The sequence below is a fragment of the Balearica regulorum genome, chromosome 4 (assembly GCF_011004875.1).
Source record: "Balearica regulorum gibbericeps isolate bBalReg1 chromosome 4, bBalReg1.pri, whole genome shotgun sequence".
NCBI classification, from domain to species: Eukaryota; Metazoa; Chordata; class Aves; order Gruiformes; family Gruidae; genus Balearica; species Balearica regulorum.
Window position 1 is genome coordinate 6,308,832 of NC_046187.1, and position 25,174 is coordinate 6,334,005.

The 25,174-nt window shown below is 41.7% G+C and overlaps 1 protein-coding gene and 1 long non-coding RNA gene across 2 annotated transcripts in view; one reads left to right on the plus strand and one right to left on the minus strand.

The window, feature by feature from the left end:
- Nucleotides 1-10,591, plus strand: part of LOC142601647 (uncharacterized) — a 195,592-nt gene extending 185,001 nt beyond the window's left edge. The window contains exon 4 of the long non-coding RNA XR_012835181.1: nucleotides 10,568-10,591. This is a non-coding gene — a long non-coding RNA (uncharacterized LOC142601647). The remainder of the gene's footprint in view (nucleotides 1-10,567) is intronic.
- Nucleotides 1-24,091, minus strand: part of TRPC3 (transient receptor potential cation channel subfamily C member 3) — a 44,830-nt gene extending 20,739 nt beyond the window's left edge. The window contains exons 1-3 of the mRNA XM_075751051.1: nucleotides 23,485-24,091; nucleotides 13,756-14,527; nucleotides 45-230 (exon numbers count right to left, since the gene is read on the minus strand). Of these exons, the coding sequence (XP_075607166.1) occupies nucleotides 45-230; nucleotides 13,756-14,527; nucleotides 23,485-23,708 (1,182 nt within the window). The 5' untranslated portion in view covers nucleotides 23,709-24,091. The remainder of the gene's footprint in view (nucleotides 1-44; nucleotides 231-13,755; nucleotides 14,528-23,484) is intronic.
- Between the last annotated feature and the right edge of the window lie 1,083 nt (nucleotides 24,092-25,174).

Below are 25,174 nucleotides of genomic sequence, written 5' to 3' on the forward strand. Positions count from 1 at the left end.
TGTTCCTATTACACCGTCTGAAAGCACTGGCTATGAGGAGTTACCTTTTTGACTTCATACTTAATGGCCAGCTTCACACGGCTCAGTGATGCTCTGTGTCTCTGTGCTTCAACTGGCTCCGAGTTTAAATCCCCATTCAGAATGGCTTCCACTTCTTCTGAGTCTCGGCAAAGATCAAGAACACCAACCACAAAATCCTTGCATTGCATAGACAGCTTGCGATAGTCATTCTGAAACAGAAAGGTTAGAGAAAATGGCCCATGACAAATGTGCTTAAGAGTCAATGGTCAAAAGTACCTGTACAAGTTGCTAAAAATTAATAGTGTGTGACTTTTACACACTATGTCAAGTTAGGAGTGTATCAGACATGACTGAGCTCTTGTATAATGGAGTAATTTCTTCTCTTACACAAGGTAGCTACTTGAACAGAAGATTATGACAGTTGTTTAACAGAGCAGGGGAACACTACATAATAGCATGATGAAAATAACCCAGATGGGCAGCAAGGGGAAGTTGAATGGACAAGAACTGCACAAACAAACCAAGACCAGAACTCCTGAAATACTAACCTCACCCTTGCAAAAACTTTGCAGACAATTAACAAAATCATTCTTACAGGTTTGCCTCCCAGGCTACAAATATATTTCTGCTCTTTCTACGCTGCTAAAATGGCTGCTTACTCTTTACTCTGATGTATGCCATATTAATTTCCTCCCTTTCCCCCCCCCTTCTGCTTCCCACTTATCCTTGGAACCACTTCACACCCAACAGTATGTACAGTGGGTTACAAAGTAACTGCATAGAATAACTGTGGCATGAACTTGGACACCAGTGTTGTGGGCAAAATACCCCAAATTTCCTGTATAGGCAACAAAGAAACCAGTTTCTTCAAAAGACAGTTCAAAGATACCGGGCTCCTGAGTCATTCTCTAAGAGACCACCTTTCCACTGACAACAGAGCTGAACTACAGAGAGACATTTCTGTAAACCTCAACCCTTCAAGAGCTCTGTCCACCTTCCTCTTCCTCTCTCCTTCACTTCCCTGTCTGTATCTGTCACAAACCACCCCTCTTCCCAAAATCACCTATTACTTAAATGTCCCTCTTGTTTGCTCTCACTCCATCAGCTTTCCCTTCCATTACTGCTGGAGTCAATAGTTCTGCCCGTGTTACCTTTTGAAAGTATATAAAGCAAACATTTGTTTACTCAGTTATTCAAAAACAACTTCCCCCTCTTCCCATTCAGATTCTTTTCAGAACCTAATCTTTTAGTAAAGCATTTCTTCTTTACCCCTCACTACTTCCATTTTTGCACAGTATCATTGGCCATTTCCAGACTTGCAGCTTGTTGACAATAGCTGTGAAGTCTTACTGTGTGATGCAAAAAAACAACTACTTTTTGCTGGTCTTTCTTTAATGTTTCTATCTTTCCTCAGCCTCCAACACTTTGGGACTATGTTGAGTGATGCCCATGTGCTGTGATCCTTTCTGTGCAGCTACTAAACTACTGCACCTAGGGTGCAGTGGCACTGCTTTCGCTACATTCATACCTTATGTCTGGCATGCTGCTCCCAAGTTCTGTGTTCTTCATCCTTACTCTTTTTGTTGCCTCCTTACAAGCAATCTTATATCTGTCTTTGAGGTGCTACCTTTAAACTTCTCATTTGCTCGTATACATCAACATCACAAAGATTTACAATCTAATTTCTTCTCTCTTCTGACAAAACATCTGTGGCTACATTTCAAAATTTTAAGATAACTCTATAAAGCACGCACATGTGAATCTTTGCTTGCACTTTTGTTTATGCTTGTGTATGTCTCCCACCATCTCTGTGACATGACCTATAAGCTCTTATCTGGTATCTATTTCACTAGAAAACTTGGTCTTCATTTATGCGTCCACATCCTTCCAGTTAGACTTCTAGGACTTCTTTATCTGAGACGCAGACTCTGATTTCCTCACATGAGGCTACAGTGGGAGGAGGAAACTTGGCTGAACCTGCCAATTTAACCTTGTTTTATCAAGTGTTTCAGTGCCCAACTGAAAATAGCATAGCCTTCTTTTTTAATTATTCCACAGCTTTTCTTCATTTTTTCCCCCTCACTAGGCCATTAGAAGACTAGTCCGAGTCCTCTGCCTCTCTGTTTTTGTGTGTCTACTGTTAATTTTCAGACACCACCTTTTTTAAAATCACTTGTGGAGGGTACAGATTTTTCCTTTGTGGTTCCTGCCTTCTCAGAAATGCTTCCTTACTGCTTCTGCCCTCATAATTTTCTCAGTTAATCTCAATTTTTTTTTTTCTGAAACCCTTACTATTACTCCCTTGCCTAACTAACTTTTCCCTCCTTGTTCTGCTAATTTTGTTATTTTTTTAACTTAGCATCTATAAAATGGGATAGAGAAACTAATGTGCTCTGAGTGGTTTCAAATTATTTTAGGAAAAGAGGCTGCATAGGATAATTGCAGGAGTCAGCTATCAGTCCCATAGGTCAGATTCAGATATGAAACAAAATGAAACATTACTGGTGATAAACAAACACTACTAGGAATTGTGTTATTATGGGAGCCTAATATCCCAGATACAGACTTGGAAACAACCAGTCCTAATCAGAGACCTAAACAAGACCCAGTTATTTCCTTTGGTCATAGATGACAAATTAATTCAGTTGTCAGTGAACCAACGGGATGTAAGGCTATTTTAGATTTGGTTTTAGTAACCAAGGAGAATAGTATAGAAGAGCCAATTATAAAAATAATACTGGGATGCATGATTAAATTCAGTGAAAGGATAAGCAAGCATATTGATGACTAAGATTTAAGACCTTAAAAAGGCAAAGTCTGGTAAGAAAACTAGTCAAGGAAGTGAAACGTACTTATAAGCATGGAGGTCTGAACGTAGAGAAGGCTTTTAAGTAAAAGATGTGAAAGTGATTAGACACTGGATCCTACAAAGACAAAAGCCTTGCAGAGGAAGACTCCAGAATGCTGGCTAGAATAGCAGTTTTAAAAAAGACAAAGGTGAACAGTCTTTCTTGACATTCTAGTCAAGAAAGTTTCATCATAGAGGCCAAGAACTACAAGTATAAACTGCTAGAACTCAGGTTTGTAAAGGCTATTAAGCAAAGTACAAAGAGGTAAGACTATGTAAAAAGATGGGGATTTTCTTCTTTTTTTGTCTTTCTTGAAGACAAAGTAGAGACTAAAGACAATCCTAGTAAAGTCAAACCCAATACTTTGCCTTCAGTTTACTGAAGTCCTATAAACTGTTTATATTAAGTTGTTTTCACAACAGAATTATTGTGTATCTGTAAGAACTTGAACACTCACCCTTAAATTTCCAATTTCAAGCAAGAGTTGCTTATGCATTTCACTACAGCTAAAGAAAGGCATTTACTGAGACAGCTGAGCAAAAAGCATGACAATCACCATATACAGCATAATGTTAAATTAAAAGGAGTAAGACTGGTAATCAATTTTTCTTTAACACTAACATAGCTGTAAATCCGCTATTCGCAGTGCATGGGAGGATACACTACTTCAGCAGTAGTACTACACAGCTGAAAGAGAAACTGCATTCTTTCTCTTGTAATGTTACAAGAAAAAAAAGAAGTCTTTGTTTTAGTATTATTTCGATCTATCCTACGCTCAAAGGTGACATCTCATTAAGGTTTAATAAAGTTTGGTTTCAATGGTTTTGTATTATTCAAGTGCTTTATGACGTAACACAACCCAAATTTTGTTCTTGCTTGAATGAACATGGGCTGTCCAGTTGCAGGGAGTAGCTTCACTTACAAGGTCTTTTCCCATTCCTTTGCTAAATGTGAAGAAAGAGAAAGAAAAATAGGGGACTTCTAAAAAGGAAATAATAATAGTTACTCTTGCTAAAGGTTCACTCCATTTTTATTTTTTTTTTACCATTTAACTATTCCATTTTTCCTTAAAATAACACAGAAATGTAATACCAAAAGTTACATTACCAAGAAGTTACTTCTCTAACAACTTCCAATACGAAAGTCAGGAAAATCTAATTTTATTTCCTTCTGTTTTATAACCAAGTGTCACACACATGCAAGTACACAAGTACAGCCTAGCATCAGGTTCGTAAAATGTAAACGTTCAAGTTTCTACTATAGTCACACACAGTTTAAAAGATCAATTAACATAATTTTCTCAATTAGTACAAACTGAGTACATTTCACTGGCAGTTACAATTGTGAAATACTGCCTACAAATAGCAAAGTGGTGTAAAATCACCTTACTTTGGCAAAAAGGGGGACAAATTGCGATTGCAGTAGTATCGCACGAAGACTGCTATTTCAACAGACTGCAGATCGTTTCATTTTGCTGTTCTCTCATGAATCTCATAACACTCATCCCCACAAGCGTGTCAGAGCTCCTGACTGATCCTGGCAGAGTGTGCAAAGCTCCTGCCCTCACAGCTCTCACTGGCACCGCAAAAAAATACACCTCTCCGCTCTGTGAATAGCCCTGCTGGTTCCTGGACTGCTTTGCATGGACTATTTGCCTACTACCCAAGAGTTACTCACATTTCTACTTAAAAATTATCAGTGCTACATGTTTCTTGACAATAAAAGTTCTTTCTTATAAAAGTTATGCTTACTGCCAGATAAGATTAAAGATATGATGGATTGAGTTTTATTCTGTCAAATTTAAGGATTAATGCAGGCCACATTACTTACAAATGCTGTTACAAGAACTGGTTTCCAGCATGTGCACTGTTAATATCTGATTTGGGCTTTGAATCTTAATGCTAGGAAAACTTACCACATTTCCCTCTCCAGGTCTTTACTTATATATTAGCAAATCAACTTTATCTCTGTCTGTATGATTGCTTTACAGAATTAAACAGACAAACATTACCCACCTTGTAACCATGGGACTCAATTCTCAAACAATCTTCTACCTCTAGGGTATTGTGTGAATGGCAAATCCCAGAATCTGTGGTCTCAATCATCCACATACACCTCTGCTTACTCTTGAGAAGATATAAATGAAGCCACCAGATCACTCATCTCTTCCTTGTCCTAAACAAGGCTACCAGAATCCCCCATGTGGAATATCCATGTTTGAAAAGCCCTGCTACACACTGTGCAAGTTGCCAATTCGTTAACATGAAGCTAATCTTCAGGGGTATGCCAGAGTAAGGCACAAATAGACCTGCTTATACAATGGGGTTCTTTGCCTATTTTTCATCATAATACAAAGACTATGCTTCCATGATCAACAAAGTGCTTCTTCAATTAATTCACAACCTAACTCAGCTGGTTTTACTAGCTATATCATCTTAAATGAGATATCTCTCAAAAAAAATAATGGTTACACAGACATCTTTGTAACATCAAAAATATCAGCCTATATTCTGCATTTCACAGATACCGTAGCTGACAGCAGTGCATAATGGACAACTGACGACGACTGAAATTGCAGAACTGCGTCTCACGAGCAGTTTCGTCAGACTCTGGCACACATCAATGGTTGGATCTCAGCCTGCCCAACTCTGCGTATTCTGTTCTCACTCGAAACATTAAAGACTACCTTGTGAGTTCATCTAGAACTTTTACAAAAAAACATATCAATCTGTGTGCAAAGAATGAAGCATAAGAACAAAAAATCTTCAGCTGATTTCACCCGTAAGATTTTTAACCATGCCAAAGAAAATGTATGCTGAGCAACCAAATGCTGTCAAACAAAACGTATATATCTGTTTTCTATCATGAGAGCTACATTCCTGTAAGCACCGCAGTTTGTGACTAAGCACAACTGCATAACTAGTTCACACACATTATATGCAATCATAGCTTTATGCTGAGTATTACGTATTAAATGGCTGTTTTGAGATCACATAAATAGTCAGTTTGCATATATAACTGCAGGAACTGTATATGTAAATCAAGCATGTAATTGCACTAATGATTATGGATCTGAGCCCTGTCCTTTTAAAAGTTGGACCTAAACGTAGATCAAGCTTGAACACTCTTTGTTAGTTCAGCTGAGATAACACTATGTAAATTTACTTGGAACAGTGACAGATTCCGCTTTTGGATGCACGTCCACATCTTCCGCTGATTTCAGTAGGAGCTTTTAGCAAAACTGGGAACAGAGAGTTATCCTATATAAAGCAGGACTACAATCTTTTTGATCCTTGCTATGATACTCTAATGCAATACCAGCTAGTGCAATTTTCACTGAGAGAATCAAGTTTGCTTACACAGGACAGCATTAAGCTGATGTACAGAGACTATCATGTGGCTTTTTAGCTATCTTGTCCTGTTTTTTTTATGGTGACTCCAAAGGAAAGTTCCATCAGCTGTTCTGACTGCTAGAAATTCTCCCATCACTGTGCAGTAACAGTTTTAAAGTTCTCAGGGAGGAGGGTAAATATCAATTAACATTAGTAACCCACAGAAGCTGCCGTGGTCAGGGTCTGCTAAAAATAGAAGAAGAAAAAAACATAAGAAGTGGGAATATTTGTATTGCAAAGTATTTTGTAGTGCTACTGGGATTGGAAAACATGATTCTCCAACTATGGTAATGAAGGCTCTTTTTACATTGAGACAAGATACAGTTCCAGACTGAGCTTCCCTAGCCAGTCTATCAGGTACGGAGCAGCACACCTCAGAGATCTCTATCCACACATAAGAACAGATGCCAGTAGAACACCACTCTAACTTTTTCTAACTTAACAGGTTTTGTCCTTTTCAACAAAAGGATGGAATCGAACCAGCAGATTTGATACACTTCAAAAACACTTCCCAATCAGGCACATTGGTTATAAAAGCCCTTATAAATATCAAAATCAGTGAAGAAGCCCAGAGTGAAGCAGAATTCTGCTTTTGCATCTTAGACACAGAACTTTATCAACAATGCTGCTTTCTTTCTAATTAGTTCTACTACATATAAAACATCCCTAAAAATCAGACAGGAGAGAATCTATTCAGCTGCTTTAAGGGACTGAAATTGGTGTGATAGCAGTAGGTATGGAAGAGCAAAGGTTTTGGGTTTTTTTACGATTCGGTAGCAGTTTTGACTCAAAACATGCTGGAATTTCTGATGTCATCTGAATTCCTGCTGTCAATCTCTGGAATGAGGACTAAGATCACCAACGAACTATGCTGCTATAATAGCCACTAAAATGACGTCTTGCTGCTTTGACAGCCAGGCACTGATAATCTCTGCTGTTCCCTTAGCTGGTTTCCAGACCTAAAGAGGAGTCACCAGCACGTTCAGACAAGCCAGCCATGCCTTACCAGGATTAGAAAATGCAATAAAGAACCTAAAGGGAGGAAGATAGAGAGTAAAAAAAAAAAAAGAAAAAAAAAAAGAGTAAAGAAAATTAGGTGAGCACTTAGAAGGGAGACAAGAAAAAAAGGAAATCTGAAGAGGGAACTGAATAGAAGAAAATAGGGGAAGATGACAAGTGGATACAAAGAACGAAAAGAGGTAACAATGTCAAGAAGAAACAACAATGAAACAGATGAAGAGCAAAATAAGCAACAGGAGCTTGGAACAAGGACTTCACAAAGTAGTAGGAAGTAAGGAAGCTTGAGGATGAAAGTAGAGTGAAATGGTCTTTAGGGCTCCAGTTTCCCCATTTATTTTTACTCAATTTTAGTACTTATTTGTGGCTATGCCTCTTGCATCTTCCAGGAAAAAATGAGGGTTCACTGGTTTCTTTGAATCCTTTCTCCTTACTTCTGAAGGGAAAATAAAAAAAATTAAAAAGCAGTGTAATTAATAAGGTTTTTTAAATATTCACAGGGAACTGACTGTCATGAATTAATGTCCTAAGCCACCTTCCCACATTTCTAATACACTCGTGCAAACTCTGCTTTGCACATGAATATCAGAATTTGTTAGTGTAAACCATAAGCGATAGAGGCAGACTGGACTCTGCATACGCAGAAGATGCAAGGTTTGATTTAGCAAGCATTTACTAGGAAGCTTTGCCTTCAGGCATTTTTAAATAAGTTCACCCTATATTCTTTCTCTGTGGGAAATCCACCTACAAAAGTATTGTCTGTACGAGTGCTCCAAATCCAGGAAGTGCATTGCTGCAAGTGTGCACAGGAAATGCTATGGGCCTTTATGTACCATATATACTAAGAATAAATCATGAATATCATCAAAAGTCCCTTTAAACAGATTTGTCCATTTTCTGTGGGAGATGAACTATTTTGTCCATTTTTCTTTACCCTGAAACAGTTCTGCTCAGTGTTGTGCTACAGATGGAATTTGATTAGAATACTTAAGCATTTCCAGTGATGATCCCAGAAGAGAGTACACCAGAAGTCTATCAGTCATTCTGCCTCACGGAGGGTGCAACTGTTGGACTAGAAGCCTTCTCCTCCGGGACATGACAAAGCACACAGTTATTAGCAAAACGCATTTGGATGACATACCTATAGAAAAGAAAGCACTGAACAAGACAGTTACAAATTAGACTTACATCAAACGTGGCAAGCTCTCACAGTGGGCTTCCGTAAGACACAGAAGCGCTGGCTGCTTTCTGCTTTACCTCTACAGCTCTCAGTGTGGCACCTCATATTACATTCATGACATAAGCAGCCCCATCATACCTGCCCACAGCCCCAGTGGAATACAGTCTTCTCATCAGCTGGGAAATCATAGCCCTTCCTGGACTTGGTTTAGTGGTGATGCTAAAAAAATTCCTTGCCTCTTCATTTTCCTCCTCCCTCCCTCTTCTACTACCCCTTCTCCCCAAGAAGGGCAGCCAACCATTGATGCCAAAGGAGAACAAGCAATTCTCCTACCAGACTTCTGTAGAAACAGAAAGAATGCCCTGAGATGCATAAGAATCAGAAGGAAGAGAGATAGATGTGAGGTCAATGAGGAGAATAATTATTTCACTGGAATGTTTTGATGTTGATGAGAAGCTGAAATTTCCATGCTAGCAAGGAGCTAGGAATAATTTCTACTGTAGGTGCCAAAATTGAATTATCTTATACATCTGGCAAGGTTAGCAGCTGTGTAAGTGCTACCCAAACATACTGAAATCTGAAAATAGTGGATTTCTTGGGTTCTTAGGCATCCCAAAATACCAATGAATAGAGGCTAACAGTTGAAAAAAAGGAAAAAAAGAAAAAAGAGAAAATTGAAAACTAGAATATTTTATTCTGTGACAATTTAACATTTAAAAAACTAAAGTAATTTTAAGTAAAGTAAATTAATAAAGTTCTGGTTTGAAGTGAGAAGTCCAACCAAAAAACCATCATTTTTCTCCTCCAGAATATCAAGCTTTTTTTTTTTTTCTTCCTGATGAAGTTTATATTCATGGTATTAGTACCTATGACATGGGAGCTTCCCATGAATTCATATTCTTACTGTTTTTCTATTCAGTTCTAATCATCTACATCCTCCCCTTACAAAAACATGATACAACTTGCCTTAATTTAGCTTTTGGAGGCAGAGATTGTATTTTGGGTTCCTAGGGACGCGCACAACACTTAAATTGATTCCCTTAGCCCACCAGTGTTTCTAAACACAGGTATAAACCCAAAATTTGTATGCAGTATCACAAAGAAAAAGATGGATAGTCGAGTTTCTAAGGTGCCAACCCAGAAAAAAGTTATCTCTAAGAAACTGCAGGGAAAAAAGGGAAAAGAAGAAAAAAAAAGTTTTGTATCCACAACCACTGAAGTGTTATTCTGAAAACCCATAAATCTCTATCTTGGGCACACAACTCTGGAGGCCCAGCGGCTCTCAGGTTGTCAGCCTAGTTGAAAAAGAATCAGTGATGAACAGCACAGTTATACACATCAGAGATTCAACCTTCTATAATGGTCTCTAAATGAGGCATGTAACTGTAATTGATTGTGTGAAGCGCACAAGCCAACAGGCTCTGTGCATGTGATAAAATTCTCTAACTCTTCAATTTTATGTTCACAAAGAGCTTTCCCAGTTCAGTACTTTTCAGCAGAGGAAAACAAAATTTGACATTTTTCCTATACTGCTGAATAAATACATTGAGGCAGTACTCAATCCATTTGCCGAATTATACAAGAAGCAGCATGGTACGAGGGGGTTCCTTCAGCAAAGGAAGGAGAAGCAAGATTTAAGCTCACTTTTACACTTCATTAGCACATGGTGTAATACATGAATCCTTCTCAGCACTGAAACCTTATTTTTAAATTATATTTTAACTCAGTGTGGTGGGTTGACCCTGGCTGAGGGCCAGGTGCCCACCAGAGCCGCTCTATCACTCCCCTCTTTCATTAGACAGGGGAGAAAAGGTAAAACTTACGGGTCGAGATAAGGACAGGGAGAGATCATTCTCTAATTATCATCACGAGCAAACCAGACCGAACTTAGAGAGGGAATTCATCTTATTTATTACTAAGCAAAACAGAGTAGAGGAATGAGAAATAAAACCAAAATCTTAAAACACCTCCCCCCACCCCTCCCATCTTCCCGGGCTCAACTTCACTCCCGGCTTCAACCTCCGCCCCCCTCAGCGGCACAGGGGGACGGGGAGTGGGGGTTACGGTCAGTTCATCACGCGGTGTTTCTGCCGCTTTGTCTTCCTCAGGGGGAGGACTCCTCTCATCATTCCCCTGCTCCAGCATGGAGTCCCTCTCACGGGAGACAGTCCTTCACGGCCTTCTCCAACGTGAGTCTCCTCCACGGGGTGCAGACCTTCAGGAGCAAACTGCTCCAGCGTGGGTCCCCCACAGGGTCACAAGTCCTGTCAGCGAACCTGCTCTGGCGTGGGCTCCTCTCTCCACGGCTCCACAGGTCCTGCCAGGAGCTTGCTCCAGCGCGGGCTTCCCACGGGGTCACAGCCTCCTTCAGGTGTCTCCACCTGCTCCGGCGTGGGGTCCTCCACGGGCTGCAGGTGGAATCTCTACACCCCCTCATCCTCCCTCCATGGGCTGCAGGGGAACAGCCTGCTTCACCATGGTCTTCACCACGGGCTGCAGGGGGATCTTGCTCCGGCGCCTGGAGCACCTCCTCCCCCTCCTTCTTCACTGACCTTGGTGTCTGCAGATGTTCTTACATCTTCTCACTCCTCTCTCTGGCTGCAAAAGCTCTCTCTAACTGTTTTTGTCTTTCTTAAATATGTTATCACAGAGGCGCTGATTGGCTTGGCCTTGGCCAGCGGCGGGTCCGTCTTGGAGCCGGCTGGCATTGGCTCTGTCAGACACAGGGGAAGCTTCTAGCAGCTTCTCACAGAAGCCACCCCTGTAGCCCCCCCGCTACCAAAACCTTGCCACGCAAAACCAACACATTCCACCCCTCGCCTCTGTGAATCACATATTTAAGAATTATCATTAAAATATACATTCAACACAAAACTTCACAAACACTAATCACATCAACAAAGGAAAAGAAAAAAGAATTCCACACACCAACATCAAAACAACACTATCACAACACCAAACAGGAGTGGACAATCTACACACAAAATCTACCTCTAGTCCCTTCACCACTATATCACTCTCAAGTTACGTTCAGTCAATGTTTTGCCCGTTACCTCTTCCCATTACTATCCTTATCTCGATTTTCTCGTGCCCCACGTTGGGCGCCAAAAAGAACTGTGGTGGGTTGACCCTGGCTGAGGGCCAGGTGCCCACCAGAGCCGCTCTATCACTCCCCTCTTTCATTAGACAGGGGAGAAAAGGTAAAACTTACGGGTCGAGATAAGGACAGGGAGAGATCATTCTCTAATTATCATCACGAGCAAACCAGACCGAACTTAGAGAGGGAATTCATCTTATTTATTACTAAGCAAAACAGAGTAGAGGAATGAGAAATAAAACCAAAATCTTAAAACACCTCCCCCCACCCCTCCCATCTTCCCGGGCTCAACTTCACTCCCGGCTTCAACCTCCGCCCCCCTCAGCGGCACAGGGGGACGGGGAGTGGGGGTTACGGTCAGTTCATCACGCGGTGTTTCTGCCGCTTTGTCTTCCTCAGGGGGAGGACTCCTCTCATCATTCCCCTGCTCCAGCATGGAGTCCCTCTCACGGGAGACAGTCCTTCACGGCCTTCTCCAACGTGAGTCTCCTCCACGGGGTGCAGACCTTCAGGAGCAAACTGCTCCAGCGTGGGTCCCCCACAGGGTCACAAGTCCTGTCAGCGAACCTGCTCTGGCGTGGGCTCCTCTCTCCACGGCTCCACAGGTCCTGCCAGGAGCTTGCTCCAGCGCGGGCTTCCCACGGGGTCACAGCCTCCTTCAGGTGTCTCCACCTGCTCCGGCGTGGGGTCCTCCACGGGCTGCAGGTGGAATCTCTACACCCCCTCATCCTCCCTCCATGGGCTGCAGGGGAACAGCCTGCTTCACCATGGTCTTCACCACGGGCTGCAGGGGGATCTTGCTCCGGCGCCTGGAGCACCTCCTCCCCCTCCTTCTTCACTGACCTTGGTGTCTGCAGATGTTCTTACATCTTCTCACTCCTCTCTCTGGCTGCAAAAGCTCTCTCTAACTGTTTTTGTCTTTCTTAAATATGTTATCACAGAGGCGCTGATTGGCTTGGCCTTGGCCAGCGGCGGGTCCGTCTTGGAGCCGGCTGGCATTGGCTCTGTCAGACACAGGGGAAGCTTCTAGCAGCTTCTCACAGAAGCCACCCCTGTAGCCCCCCCGCTACCAAAACCTTGCCACGCAAAACCAACACACTCAGCTATATCTGGAGCTATTCTTTCTCAGGAGTCTAAAACTGTTTCTTCCTCTTCTGGTAAAGTTCATTATATTGATTTCTGCCTGTATTTCTCCAGGTTGTTGAATATTTCTTCCAAATACTCCACAGTGTTACCAGTGCTTGCTGTTATTTGAAAAGGTTAATGTATCTTTTGCCTCCCTCAATAATTTATGAAGATATTAAACAAACAAGTGTTACCCAACACTGACCCTGCTGAAATCCATTAAATTTTTTGTTAAAACTAGATACAACACTGTTAATACTCCCTGGGAACAATCTGTCATTCCCCAAGCTGAGCTTTTTTATTGCATGCAGTCTACTTACTGATGTTTGATTTTTTGTGGGGTTTGGTTGGGGGACAGAGGGACAGGCGAAGGAGAAAGTGGGTGTTACTGTACTTTTCAAGGTATTCAACAGAACTGCAAAATCATTTTAAAGAAAACGCTGGGCAACAGTTAACTAAGCCATTAATTCTCTGATGGAAAAGCTGAAATACATGGAAAAGTCAGGGCACTGACATACAGAACCAGATACAGCTTAAAAACAGATAATAGGACATACAACTGTAATCAAATAGCTGGTTTTGAACAAGTGACATTTCTAAAAAGCATGTCAAAAACCCCCACTTCACGTATTCTTAACAATTTGGAGACATCATTCAAAATTAGTACAAATAAAAGAGAGGGAATAAGGTCAATGCAGCAGTATGCTCAAGAAAAGCATAACGTTTCTGTTTTCTGCACTTATACTACTCAGTATTTGTAACTAAAAACGATCTTTGCTACAGCAGCCAAAATTGTTTTCCATCTGCTGCAAGGTTGTCAGAATACACACTGTCCCTTTTTCCAATTTTCTCCGTACACAGTAGGTGTAAAAGGAATTTCATTCCATTAGAAATTCTTTTTTAAAGACTTATGTATTGAAAACTCAAAATCAAGAACAAGAGAGACAATAAATATCATGAAAGCATTTGCAATTGAAAAAGTAAAGACACAGGAAATAATTTCAAGCATCTAAGGACATCATGAAGTAGCAGCAACTTTAAAACAGTAACAAAGACAGAGAGAAACACCATTACCTTGAATTCTTTTTCAATGTTGGCCAACTTGGCAAGTTCATTGCTGAGTTCTAGAGCAGTGAGTACTGGATCTTCACTGGAGAGGGACAGATAAGCTGGACTAGCCAGTCCTTTGTATGCATTTATTCTTGACCTAGAGTGACTGAAAGAATCATGTTTTTGCTTCTCTGTACAGTCATTACATTTGCAGAAATAATCATGAGGTCTTTCTATCCTTGCTCCTTTCATCAATAGCATGTGCACGACTTCGTATTTTTGGCAGTGGGCAGCTAAAATTATGGGAGTGATATCTGGAGAAAAGCGGGTACCGTCTTCATCATAGGAATAAAAATCATCATCCTGGAGCTCCTGCTCACAAGGGCTCAGGGTCAGTCGCTTATTTACTGAAAACCCAGGATGATTCAAAATTGCTTCCACTATCCTAATGTAGCCCTTGCTGATTGCGAGCAGCAGGGCATCTCCAATCCGTGCCAAGTTCTCTTTTTTTAACAGAAGTTCTGTCACTTCCAAATGTTCATTCCCTACAGCAAGCTGCAAGGCGTTTTGGCCCATGTAGTCAACACAGTTGACATTCAGTGTTTTTGACTCCTCCAGCATTTTGCGCACCACAGGTATGTTCCCATACTCTGCTGCATCTAGAAAGCGCTCTTCTTCAGCCGTAAGGCTGGTGCCCCTGTTGTTGAACATGAACGCTGGGCCTCTAATGGCCTGTCGCCTTCCCTTTTCCCTCATCATGGTCATACGTCTCAGAGATGGACTTTCTTCAATGTACCTAATGAGAAAACAAAAAGGTAACAGAATTTCACTACGTTGGTTATTTGTAGCTTCCACTTCTCCTGTGGCTATGAGAATAATTACTTATTTTGTCCTTTGTCATTTGCCCATGTATTGACAAGAAGTAGTCCTTATGGTGATCCTTCTGCCTTCATGCTTGCTTGTCTGCAATCTAAACGCACTTAGAGGTTCAATGCCACAGGCCATTTCTGTTTTGTTAGCATAGTCAAGACTGGTGGGGGTTTTAACTTTATATAAGACATCACTTCTCTTCAGAAATCCCTCACAACTCACTTCAGCATATATATAAAATGAAAGCAAAACTACCATACTACTTTCAGTAGTAATTAATACTATACACCATAGGCATTCAAGCTGATGATTTAAGGAAGGCAATATTTGTGCTTACCAGATTGTAGTTCACATAAATGAGAGGTGAAAATAAGTTTTCTTCCTGATATCTGGCCAAGCACTACACAGGGAAGCCTGATCTCATGCCTTCTAGCGTTACTACTAGAAACATTAACCAAATCTGGAAGATTCTATTCATAAGTCAGTCTGGTCAAACTATAAGTCTTTGAAAAACATCAGCTCATACACATTCAACAGACTTTCTGGATGCTAGTAACCAAACTGCTCACAGATTCCAGACATTGTGCATGATCCAGGATCGACTGGGATCAGCTCTCACTCCAGGTGGACTTCCAGTGCTGTGGGTTGTGTTGGGCCTATTTCTATTGTACATATACTATTCCAGGAGCTGGAGGGAAGAAGCTATCTGATGTCATTACACGAGTATATATTTATACTTTTAAAAGCCCTCAGGCATTCTTGTAATACAGTCAAGAAAAATGGGACAGTCAAAGAGCTACTGAATGAAAATTGGGATGGCAGGCTGCACTGGAAAGAAGAAACCTGGGTGTAGGAAAGTGAGGTTATTTAGAAAAGAGAAGTGAGAACCAGGGAAGCTGTGAACTCCCCTCAAAAGCAGAAAGACGGAGAAAAGAGAAGGGGAACAGAAGAAAAGAAGAGATGAGCAAATTAATTCATAAAACACAGAAACTGGAACTATGAACCAGTGGAAATACTGACTGAGAGCAGCAGGGAACAAACAGGAATGGGCTGAGAGAATAGATAGATCAGATGCTGAGCTGAATCTAGCTAGGTAAGAAAACTAAAGAGGGGAGAAGAAGTTCAGAGAAGAGACTAGGAGTTGCAAAGAAAATGGACCTAGGACAAGAGGTTGAGAAGCAAATGCTACCTAGCTGGAGGAAACAGGAAACAACTGCCTGGCAAGGTCTGATAGACAGAATAGATGGGATCAGGCTAAAGTGGTCACGGCTGGGGGAAGAACAGAAGCATTTATGCCTGTCAGAGCAGCGGCCAAAGGCCTGAAAAGGTACTCGGGATACCATACCTTCCTTCGCTACCATCTGCAAATAAATCTGAAACCCATCAGCAATCTTCCTTTCCTTTCCAGTCCAGCTCAATATTGAGAAAGACAGCCTCCAGCTGCTATCAGTTAATCCATTAGCTCAAGGGATAGTGATCACTTGAGCTGATTTGATGGACACAGAGACACCAGTGCAGCTGATAAACAATATACGAGTTAATGGAGGGTGTGCTTTGAATACATATAACACTATATAGATGCTCCATAGAGACAAACAGGCTTTATAAATTTCAAATTTGGTCCTTAAGTCCTATGTACTTCTGTTCCTCATCTATAAAAAAAGAACAGTTGGCTCCCATTTTACAGGAGCATTGTGAAAATTAGTTTATTCACTTTGGCAAAAAACTTAGATACAAGACTAGAAGGCCAGACAAAAAAAAAACTGAAGAGGAAATTAATCCTTCTACCCTCACTGCAAAAGCCAGGTAACGTGCATTAGGAGAGACATGGGGCTACATAATGAATGCTGAGGGTAAACCAAAATATTAAACAGCCCTTTTTAAGGAAACCTCATCAGTCTGCGAAAGGACAGAACCAAGGGAAAAACACCACGCTCACCTTTGGAGCACACAAAGACTACACATTTAAGTGAACACAGTGGAACCTGCATGGGCAGATTCAAAAGCTGCATATCCTAATTGCTGCAGGTTCAAATCCACAACCAGAGCAACAGCCTCTTAAATACAGGTGTGGAGGTTTTTTTTGTGGGGGTGATCTTTCAACAATAAGCTTATCTATACTACCACAGCACAAAATATGCCTGTTGACATCACTGGATTTCCCCATATGCAGCAATGTCAACCTGAATGGTTTTCATTGAGCATAACTAATTCCATTTAGGTTATAAGAATATGTCTGGCCTTCCAGATATCTGTATCAGTGGTAATAAATTCAGCAAAACATAAAATCTTAATCACTTTACCACAGCTGCAAATACCATAAAAGCTAGTCCATGCTCTGAACATTTCAGTTAACACAAATGGGCAGTTCCATTGCAGACCAAGTGAAGAGATTGTAATACTCATTACCAAGGGCAGGTCTCTCCCGGGACAAAGCATTTGATCTTTTTACATTTTCATCCGTGGTTGGTACTTCTGGAGTACCAGGAATGACCTGAGTGGCACTGCAGTATAAGCAATGCTAACTGGTACTTACTTTTTTAAACATGTGCCAAAACTGCTTTGCCAAACATGACAGGATCTTTTCTTTTTTTTTTTTTTTTTTTCCTACTTCTGTACCACTTTCTTATAAGTCTATGAAAAAGGCTACATAACAGAGAGGATTTGTGACTCTGTTAAACACAGAATTGATTTAATGTCTTAAAGCTCAGGCATATTTCACATTTGGGAGTACTCAGATATAAAGATTCGAGCCCCAGAGTACACATGTGAACAGCCACAGTATGCTACTACCTTATTTCCCCACAAAATCAGAACTAAACCAGAAATATTGTCTTTTCATAGTCACCTTTTAAACAAGATTTTATTGTCTGCTATGCTTCTATTCTTCCTCCACATCTAAAAACATACAGCTACATAAATGTAATTTTTTACTGTAATGCTATAAAGAAAAAAGTATGTGTATTAAAAAAAGTAAGAAAGACGGAGAACAGATTGACTCTTGCTGACTTCATGATTTAAGAAGATTCTAAACTGCTACCCTGAATCTCATTTATCTTCTATGAAATACATAATACATTTCCCCCTATACATTCAGTGCAATTTTTCAGAGTATTTTGAAATATGACACTTATTTTCTGTTTTATCTATCATTCTTTCAAAACCCACTGTCTGACTGAGGTGACTCATCTGATTTCTGTAAAAAGAGATATATTCTTCCAAAGGTGTTGCATTAGAATATCTTCCCAGTAAGGAAGATATCCTTAGCTATAAATCTTGCGACAGAAATTACATATTTGAAGTGACTGCAGTATCTTCTCAAAATAAGGATGAAAGTTGCTTCGTATTTTAATGACTAAAATATTGTCAAGACCTCCTGAAAAAAATAAAAAGAAAACAATCTTGTGCAGCACCACACAGCACAGACTGTTAGGTTCATCCATACCTCCCTCCTCTCTTCTTCCCCTCTTCCCTCACCAAATTCAAAGACCTTGAAGCCAGCGCAGCTCTGGTCAGAGTGTTGCATGCAAGAAGCATCAGGTACAAGGTTTCCTATTCCATCTTCTGCTCTCCTGTTCTTAGCGCTAATATTTTGAAGCTATCCCAAAGCATGAAGAAAATGGTTGAAATGTTAGTTTTAACTATTTAGCTGTTTTCAGCACATTTTATATGTAATATTTGCCAACTGAAGTAATGAAAACAACAAAGTTGCATCTCTAAATATCATTATACTGGCTTAAAAATATGATTAAAATAGAACTAAGCGTGCATTAATTATTTGTGTTCTATTTCCTAAAGCCTTTAAAGTTCATATTCTCAACCTTGTCTCTGTAAGGAGCCGACAACTTACATTAAAAGAGGGAAGGAGAGATGGAAATTGTGATGCTCTTCTTCCCAACTGTTCCCAATAGTTGAAAGAAGACAAAAAATTAAAAATCCATAGAATGCATGGCAAAAAATCCACAAGAATGCCAAGCAAGAAAAACACCCAATTATTTTATATTAATTCTTCAGCAGAAATACACCAGGACATTAAGTAAGTTCTAGTCCTAATACACAGATTGCATAATTACACTAAGTGGTATGCAGCAGGAAGGTGAGAGGACAGAATTCAGTCCCCTTTTGCTGCCATGAAGCAGCAGCTGAGCCCCTCCATTTTTTCCACAACTGTTTTTCACATTTCACAGCACAGAAATGGCGAAGGGGTCTATACAGCCCCAAGCCTCTGTTCGCTGCTCAGCACAAATAAGAAGGATGGAATTGGAGCAGAGCAATCATGTTAACTGAAATACACCAGTTCCACCACATCTAGACACCTTTCACTTGGCCCAAAGTGTGCAGCAGTTAGGCAGCTGTTCCGAGGAACCAGAGAGGTTCTTGCCAAGTGGCAAGAAGGAAGAGCTTCAGAAACAGTACACCATGAACCTTCATAGCCATTCATTCATTCATCAGTATAAAACAAAGATGGTCTCGAGTTACAAGTTTTATTTCCTAACTATACTGCTACCATTAGCCGTTTGCCAGCTTAAGTCTAGGTCATTGCTCCCTACTTAGGCAAACACTCAGTAACTTCAGTGATAGCCATAAATGAACACAACACAAGCCAATTAACAATTAACCAAGATGTGACAGGACCCTAAGTCAGCCCCTTGTTGAGTAATACGAAAGCAAGACACCTCCATTTCAGCTTTGCAGCAGAACTCTCACATTAGTGAGGCCACAGCTCCTACCACCTTTCAAGACCTTTACCTAATGGTAAGTATCACAAGCTTTCAGATAGAGCAATGTTATGTACACTCTGAACAACTAATGGTTCGTTACATACCAGGTAATGTCATAAGACACAAAAACCTATCCTACATTATAACATATTTATGTTCACTTTAAATATTCAATCTAAAATGCATGACCTTCATATATACAATAAAAAATATTTTAAAAAAGATTTCCACTAAACAAGCAATGGCCACTTGTCTCTCGTGTTTTGTACGCATCACATTTACTATGACCTTGCATTGCATCGTATTGTTGCCTGGACAGTTACTCCCACGTACAAGGCTAGAAATTTGAGCAACACAACAACTGCAAAGGACTAGAGTAAGCATTATGATTACTCTGCTTCTACCATGGATTGTTTCAATTACAGATTTCTACTGTTAGCCTACCCATACCTTTTCATGTTCAAACTTTCAGGATTGCAGCAGGACAGAAATGTGGGACAAACAGTTGACCCGAGAATTCCTTGTGTTCTGCTGTTCATTTATCTCATCAACAGCCATTCAAAAGACTTATAATCTTGTTTCTAAGTCTATTTTCTAACACTGCAAACTGCATAAGTTTGTTGGGTTTTTTTTAAAATAAGCAAGAAATTGGAGAAACAGCGGTTTCATTCTAGGCCTTCCCAGATCTGTAGAGCAATTTTCTAACACTTGTACTGAAGAACAGGCTGTTATTCTCCCTGAACTATTAAATGCAATAAATGATGGCATCAACAATTTACAAGCAGTTTACCCCACTGCTAAACTAAAGTACAGCATTAGTGATCTTGATTCTATTCTAGTCCTGAAAAGGAAATGCAGTCCAGTCATTATGGACAGATCAGATAAGTACATCACAGAAACAGCGATGCACGCGCACATTTAAAAGCAACACCACCACAGTCAGACACACAGGAGATGTGGATTGTGCGTCTTGCTCTGTAAAACATAACCTCTGAGGTTCCCATTTTCAAATTAAAGAATGATTATTGCCTAACTCCCAAAACTAAGTGCTCAGACACGCACATACATATAAGCAACATTTTAGCTCATGGCTCCTGAGATCTCTTAAATTAAACGATCTTAAATGTTTGGTTTGTTACCATCACAGGAAAAAAATAAGGTAGCAGCTCCTGGCTCTGTGCAGGGCCACAGCCAGCGTTAAAGGGGCATCCCCCCCACCCTCACTGCCTCTCCCAAATGAAGGCTTCACTATCTCTCCAAGCTCTGCTATAGACATGTGCCAGAAGAGGCTGCTGGTAAATTTGTTTCTTCGCCATTAAAAAAATGGCATCATATTCATGTATGTTTGCATGGAAGCTTGCGCATGTTCCACACAATTTGGGAATCCCTGCCCTGAATAAAGTGTATAAAATGAGAGCTTCCTTCTCCCTTCAGTGAACTACTGCCTGGGCTTTCCAGAAGAGGGAGGCTAATTCAGCTGAACAGCAGAACATAAATCAGGCCAGCTGCAAGATCTGACTCCGATCTATACTCTCCCACTGGTCTGAAATGACATAATCTATCATCCAAAATGCCCTCATGTCAGCTCACAGAAGTTCTGGCTCTGAACTGAAAAGAATCAGTCAAAAAATGGAACAAAACACAATGAGATATCAGGAGGAGGTATATACACACTTAAGTTTGTTCCTTCCCCTCCTGCCCCACAAACTATGCAGAGCTTTTTCCTACTATCACTCTTCACTAACTCTTGAACAGAAAATACTAACCATCTGAATTCCTGGGGGGGGGAAAGGACTATATTTGATGACAGGAGCGCATCTATGCACACACAGAAAAAGGGAAACATCTCACCAAGAAAGAGCCAAATTAACAGGGCTGCAGCAACAAAGAATTTTAAAGATCCTTTTCCACGCAGTCCTTTATTTGTGTTCTGTTGTTCTACTCGGGAAACTAAGCTACAATTTTCAGAGAGACTCAGGAAATCAGGCATCCAATGCCTACTACATTTAATTTACAGGTTGTGTCCACATTTTTTCCACTGGGACATACAGTACCTTGTGAAAAAAGTATTACATCCAGCCTGCAATCTTAGTAGGAATCTGGGGTTAATTACTTTTTCCAGCGATATTTGGCACAGGAGGCAGCCAGCTGTACATTGACAGGTACCTTGCACAGGTTACAGCTTTCAGAGCAAAGACATAGCAAATAGCAACTAAGTGCATCTTCTGCGAACTACTTCACGTCTTCCCGCCTCCTTCCACTTGCGCTGTTTGTCAGTACTGAATATTTACACTACAAATTCTTCCAGTCAAGGGATTCTCATACTCACTTTGTGCACGCTAAAGCCTTACATGTATCAATCTGGGTGCATTATGAGCAAACTGATACTCATACTTATTTCATTAACATATGCTATGATTTTAGGCATTAGCACCAAACACAAAATGTTACTCCAGAAGAAAAATCCCACTGCTATGCCAAGGATGACCATGGGCACGTAACAGGGGAAATGGTAGTTGTGGGCCTTTTGTCTTTGTGGCCCGTCAGTTCAATACACTCCTATTACATTGATTAACACCAGCCCTTTTTTTCCTACAGACAGAGCTCACTCAGGGCTCATATGCCTATAGTTGTGCAAACTGAACTGCAGTTTTCTTCCCTCATGGCTTAATACCCATTTCTTAAAGAAAGGAATATGCCAAGAGTTCTAGGAGGACACTAACCTAAAGGGGATCCAGAAGTTTAGGACTCATAGCTTACAATTGATCTGAGCTAGCTTCAACTGTCTAAAAATAAAGTGTCTGAGTCTAAACTAATCCTCTAGACTCTTTTTATGGTGAATGGAGAAAGGCACCTCAAGAAAGAAGATAAATGACTATGCTGCCTTGCTCACTGCTATTTCCTCTCTCATCCCATCAACTATAGAGGGAGCCTAGACAAACAGCTTAAGCACAACTAACTTTCCGACAGTTAAACATGTATGAAAGACTCCTTCACTTCAAGTCTTTATTGCTGGGTACAGGGTATTTGTGAAGAATTTCTGCATTGGGATGGTAAAAACCACTTTTATTTGTGGTTATCTCATTCTAAGTGCTACTCTAATTATTTCTTTACTTTACAGTTGTCTCTAGGGTGATTTTAATTAAGGCTTCTTCTATAAATGCTGAATATGTTATCTTCAAACTGAAAATAAAGTGTTTGTCATCTGGTAATTAAGATATTTAATTAAGAACTGAATGTTGTCCTGCAAGTATAAAATACTCAATCCTCAGAGGTAAGTCTATTTAAACTGCACCATGTTATAAAAATAAGTGAATAATTCATGGACAACCTACATTTTGGAAGTCAGAGAAAAGGAAGTTAACATCCCTGTTAGTAAAATTGATTTTACTTCTCTTGCAGTAAGCCTAGTCATGGTCAGTATTTATATATATATGACTGCACTTTAAAACCAACAAACTGAAATTTCCAAAGACAACATCAAACAGGATAAGAAGCATCTCAAGAACTGAGCCTTTTCTGCACAGGTGTCCTAGATTTCTGCGGGGAGTCTGGTTTTATTACAGCCTAGATTTTTTAAAAAAATATAAAAGAGATCCATTAGCACTGCTAGTACAAAAGGGTGCGATGGGTTCTCTAAACCTTAGCCAAGCCAATAATTAGGTTTTCTCGGTAGCTATGCTAATAGCCAGGGAGAATAAAAAAAAAAAAAAAAAGAAAAGAAAGAAGAAAAGAAAGAGATGAAATGCCTTATGCCCCGGCACCCCTGCCTGCCTTCTGCTACATGCTGCCCCCTCCTCACCCTGAAGGAGCAAAGCCGAGGGGTTGGGGAGGAGGGCACGAGTGGGGGGGAGGGCGCTGGGGGCAGGTAGCGACCGGACTATCCCCTCAAGGCACTTTCTGCGAAGTCTCCGCACCTCAGCCACTGCAAACCAGCCCCGTCTGCTCCCTCGCTGCACCGGTCACGCCCGTTTGCTGCCAGGCCGGGCGGGCTACGCTCCCGCCGCGGGGCCCGGGTCGGCGGGACGGAGCGGGCCGCCCCGCAGCCGGCGGCGCTTCCCGGGGACAACTTGCCGGGGGACACGGCGGCCGGCCCCCCGCGGCTCCTCCGGGAAAGTTGCCGGCCAGCACCCTCTTAACCCACCCGCGGGGCCCGACTTACATGGTGCTGGCAAATGGGGGGGGCGGGTAGTAGCCGTAGGGCTCTCGGAGGGTTTTAACGGCTCTCTGAGGTGGCGGAGGGGGCTCCGGTCCCCCATTGACGCCTCTCCAGCCTCGGCGCCGGTGCTGCTGCTCCTCTTCCTCTGCCCCCTCCTCCTCCTCCTCCTGCTGTGGGGGGAAGGTCACTCTCCCCTGCTCCTTGCTCTTCCTGCTCTTGCTCGACATGGTCAGGGTCCCCTCAGGCGGCGGCGGCTGCTCCCGCTTTCGGCCGGCCTCGGCCGGCAGCGTGTGTGGCGGTGAAGGAGGCAGGAGGAGGACGAAAGCCCTGTCCGGCGGGGGACAGAGCACCTGAAGAGGACAAAATCTTCACCATAAAACCACCGCCGTCCCTCCGCTCTCTCCTCCTGCCGCCCGTCAGGAAGGCGGCGCGATGCGCAGCCCGGCAGCTGGAGCCGGGAAGTGCCGGGGAGGCGAGCAAGAGACAGGGCTCCCGGCGGCGGCTCTGCCCCTCTCCTCTCCCTATCATCATCCCTCGCTAGGACAGCATCGTTACTGAGGTAGAGGGGGCGAGCCGCGGCGGAGAGGAGCAGCCGCCCACCGCAGCGTGCCCTCCAAAGAGGAGGGGACGCCTCTCTCTCTCTCCCCCCCCCCACCTCCGCCCGCCCAACGGCCGGTTTGGCCCAGGGCGGGGGGCGGGAGTGTGAGGGGGAGGTGTCGTTACCACAGGGCCGTTACTAGTGTCCCTCAGCCCCGCTGAGGTAAAGCCTTCCTCCGTCACGCCTGGTCCTCAGGTGCTGAGTATCGCTGCTGGTGTAGGGACTCCTCAGGAGGTCCTCTGTGTGGTACGAGCTCCGAAGGAAATCGGGGCTGGTTTGCTCGAGTAGTAACGACGTGAGACTGCTGCCACCAGCAAGGTAATTTAAGCTAAAATGGCCCAAACACAAAAGCAGGGCGCAACCCTGTTACATCCATATAAAGCTTGGCCATTATTTTGAGAAATACTCTGCTCTACACTGGAAACAGTTGAAATTAAAACTTTCAGGTATAAAGAAACTCTTGACTGGCTTATGGATGATAAAAGCAAGTCATGATTTCCAAAGTGTTCCAGACACCTCTGCCTGAGATGTGACTGGTTTAATTCTGTATGGTGTCAAACTAAAAAGCAGTGGGAGGATGTTAAGATGCCCATTGCATGTAATCAGAGCTACTGATACTCTACAGATACCAGTCACAAAGATTCCTGCTCTAGGGAGGCATATTACCTTCTTTCTTATTATGAGGTTTTTGGTGTGTTATGCCATAGGGAAAACTATTCTATGATAAAACTGCAACCATTAAAATTGAGGCAGAGTATGTGTGTTTTTATATACAGAGTATGCGTGTTTTTATACACAGAGTATGCAGAACAGTAGGTACACAGAGACTACATATGTCAATTTATATATACAGTAAAGCTATTCCTTTGTCTACATACTGCTGAGATGCCATTTTTCTCTTGCTTTAAACTCTTTCAAAGCATTATGTGGCTATCAGTATAAATTTGCATGAATCTGTACTCAAAAATGCAGGTCCTACTGAAACTCTAATTCACATAAGTTTTCCAATTACTTAAGAGAAAGCGTACTCTAAATCCAGGTATGACTGCTTAGATAGAATTCTCATTGCCCAGCATCATTAAGTAGTCTCAGTAT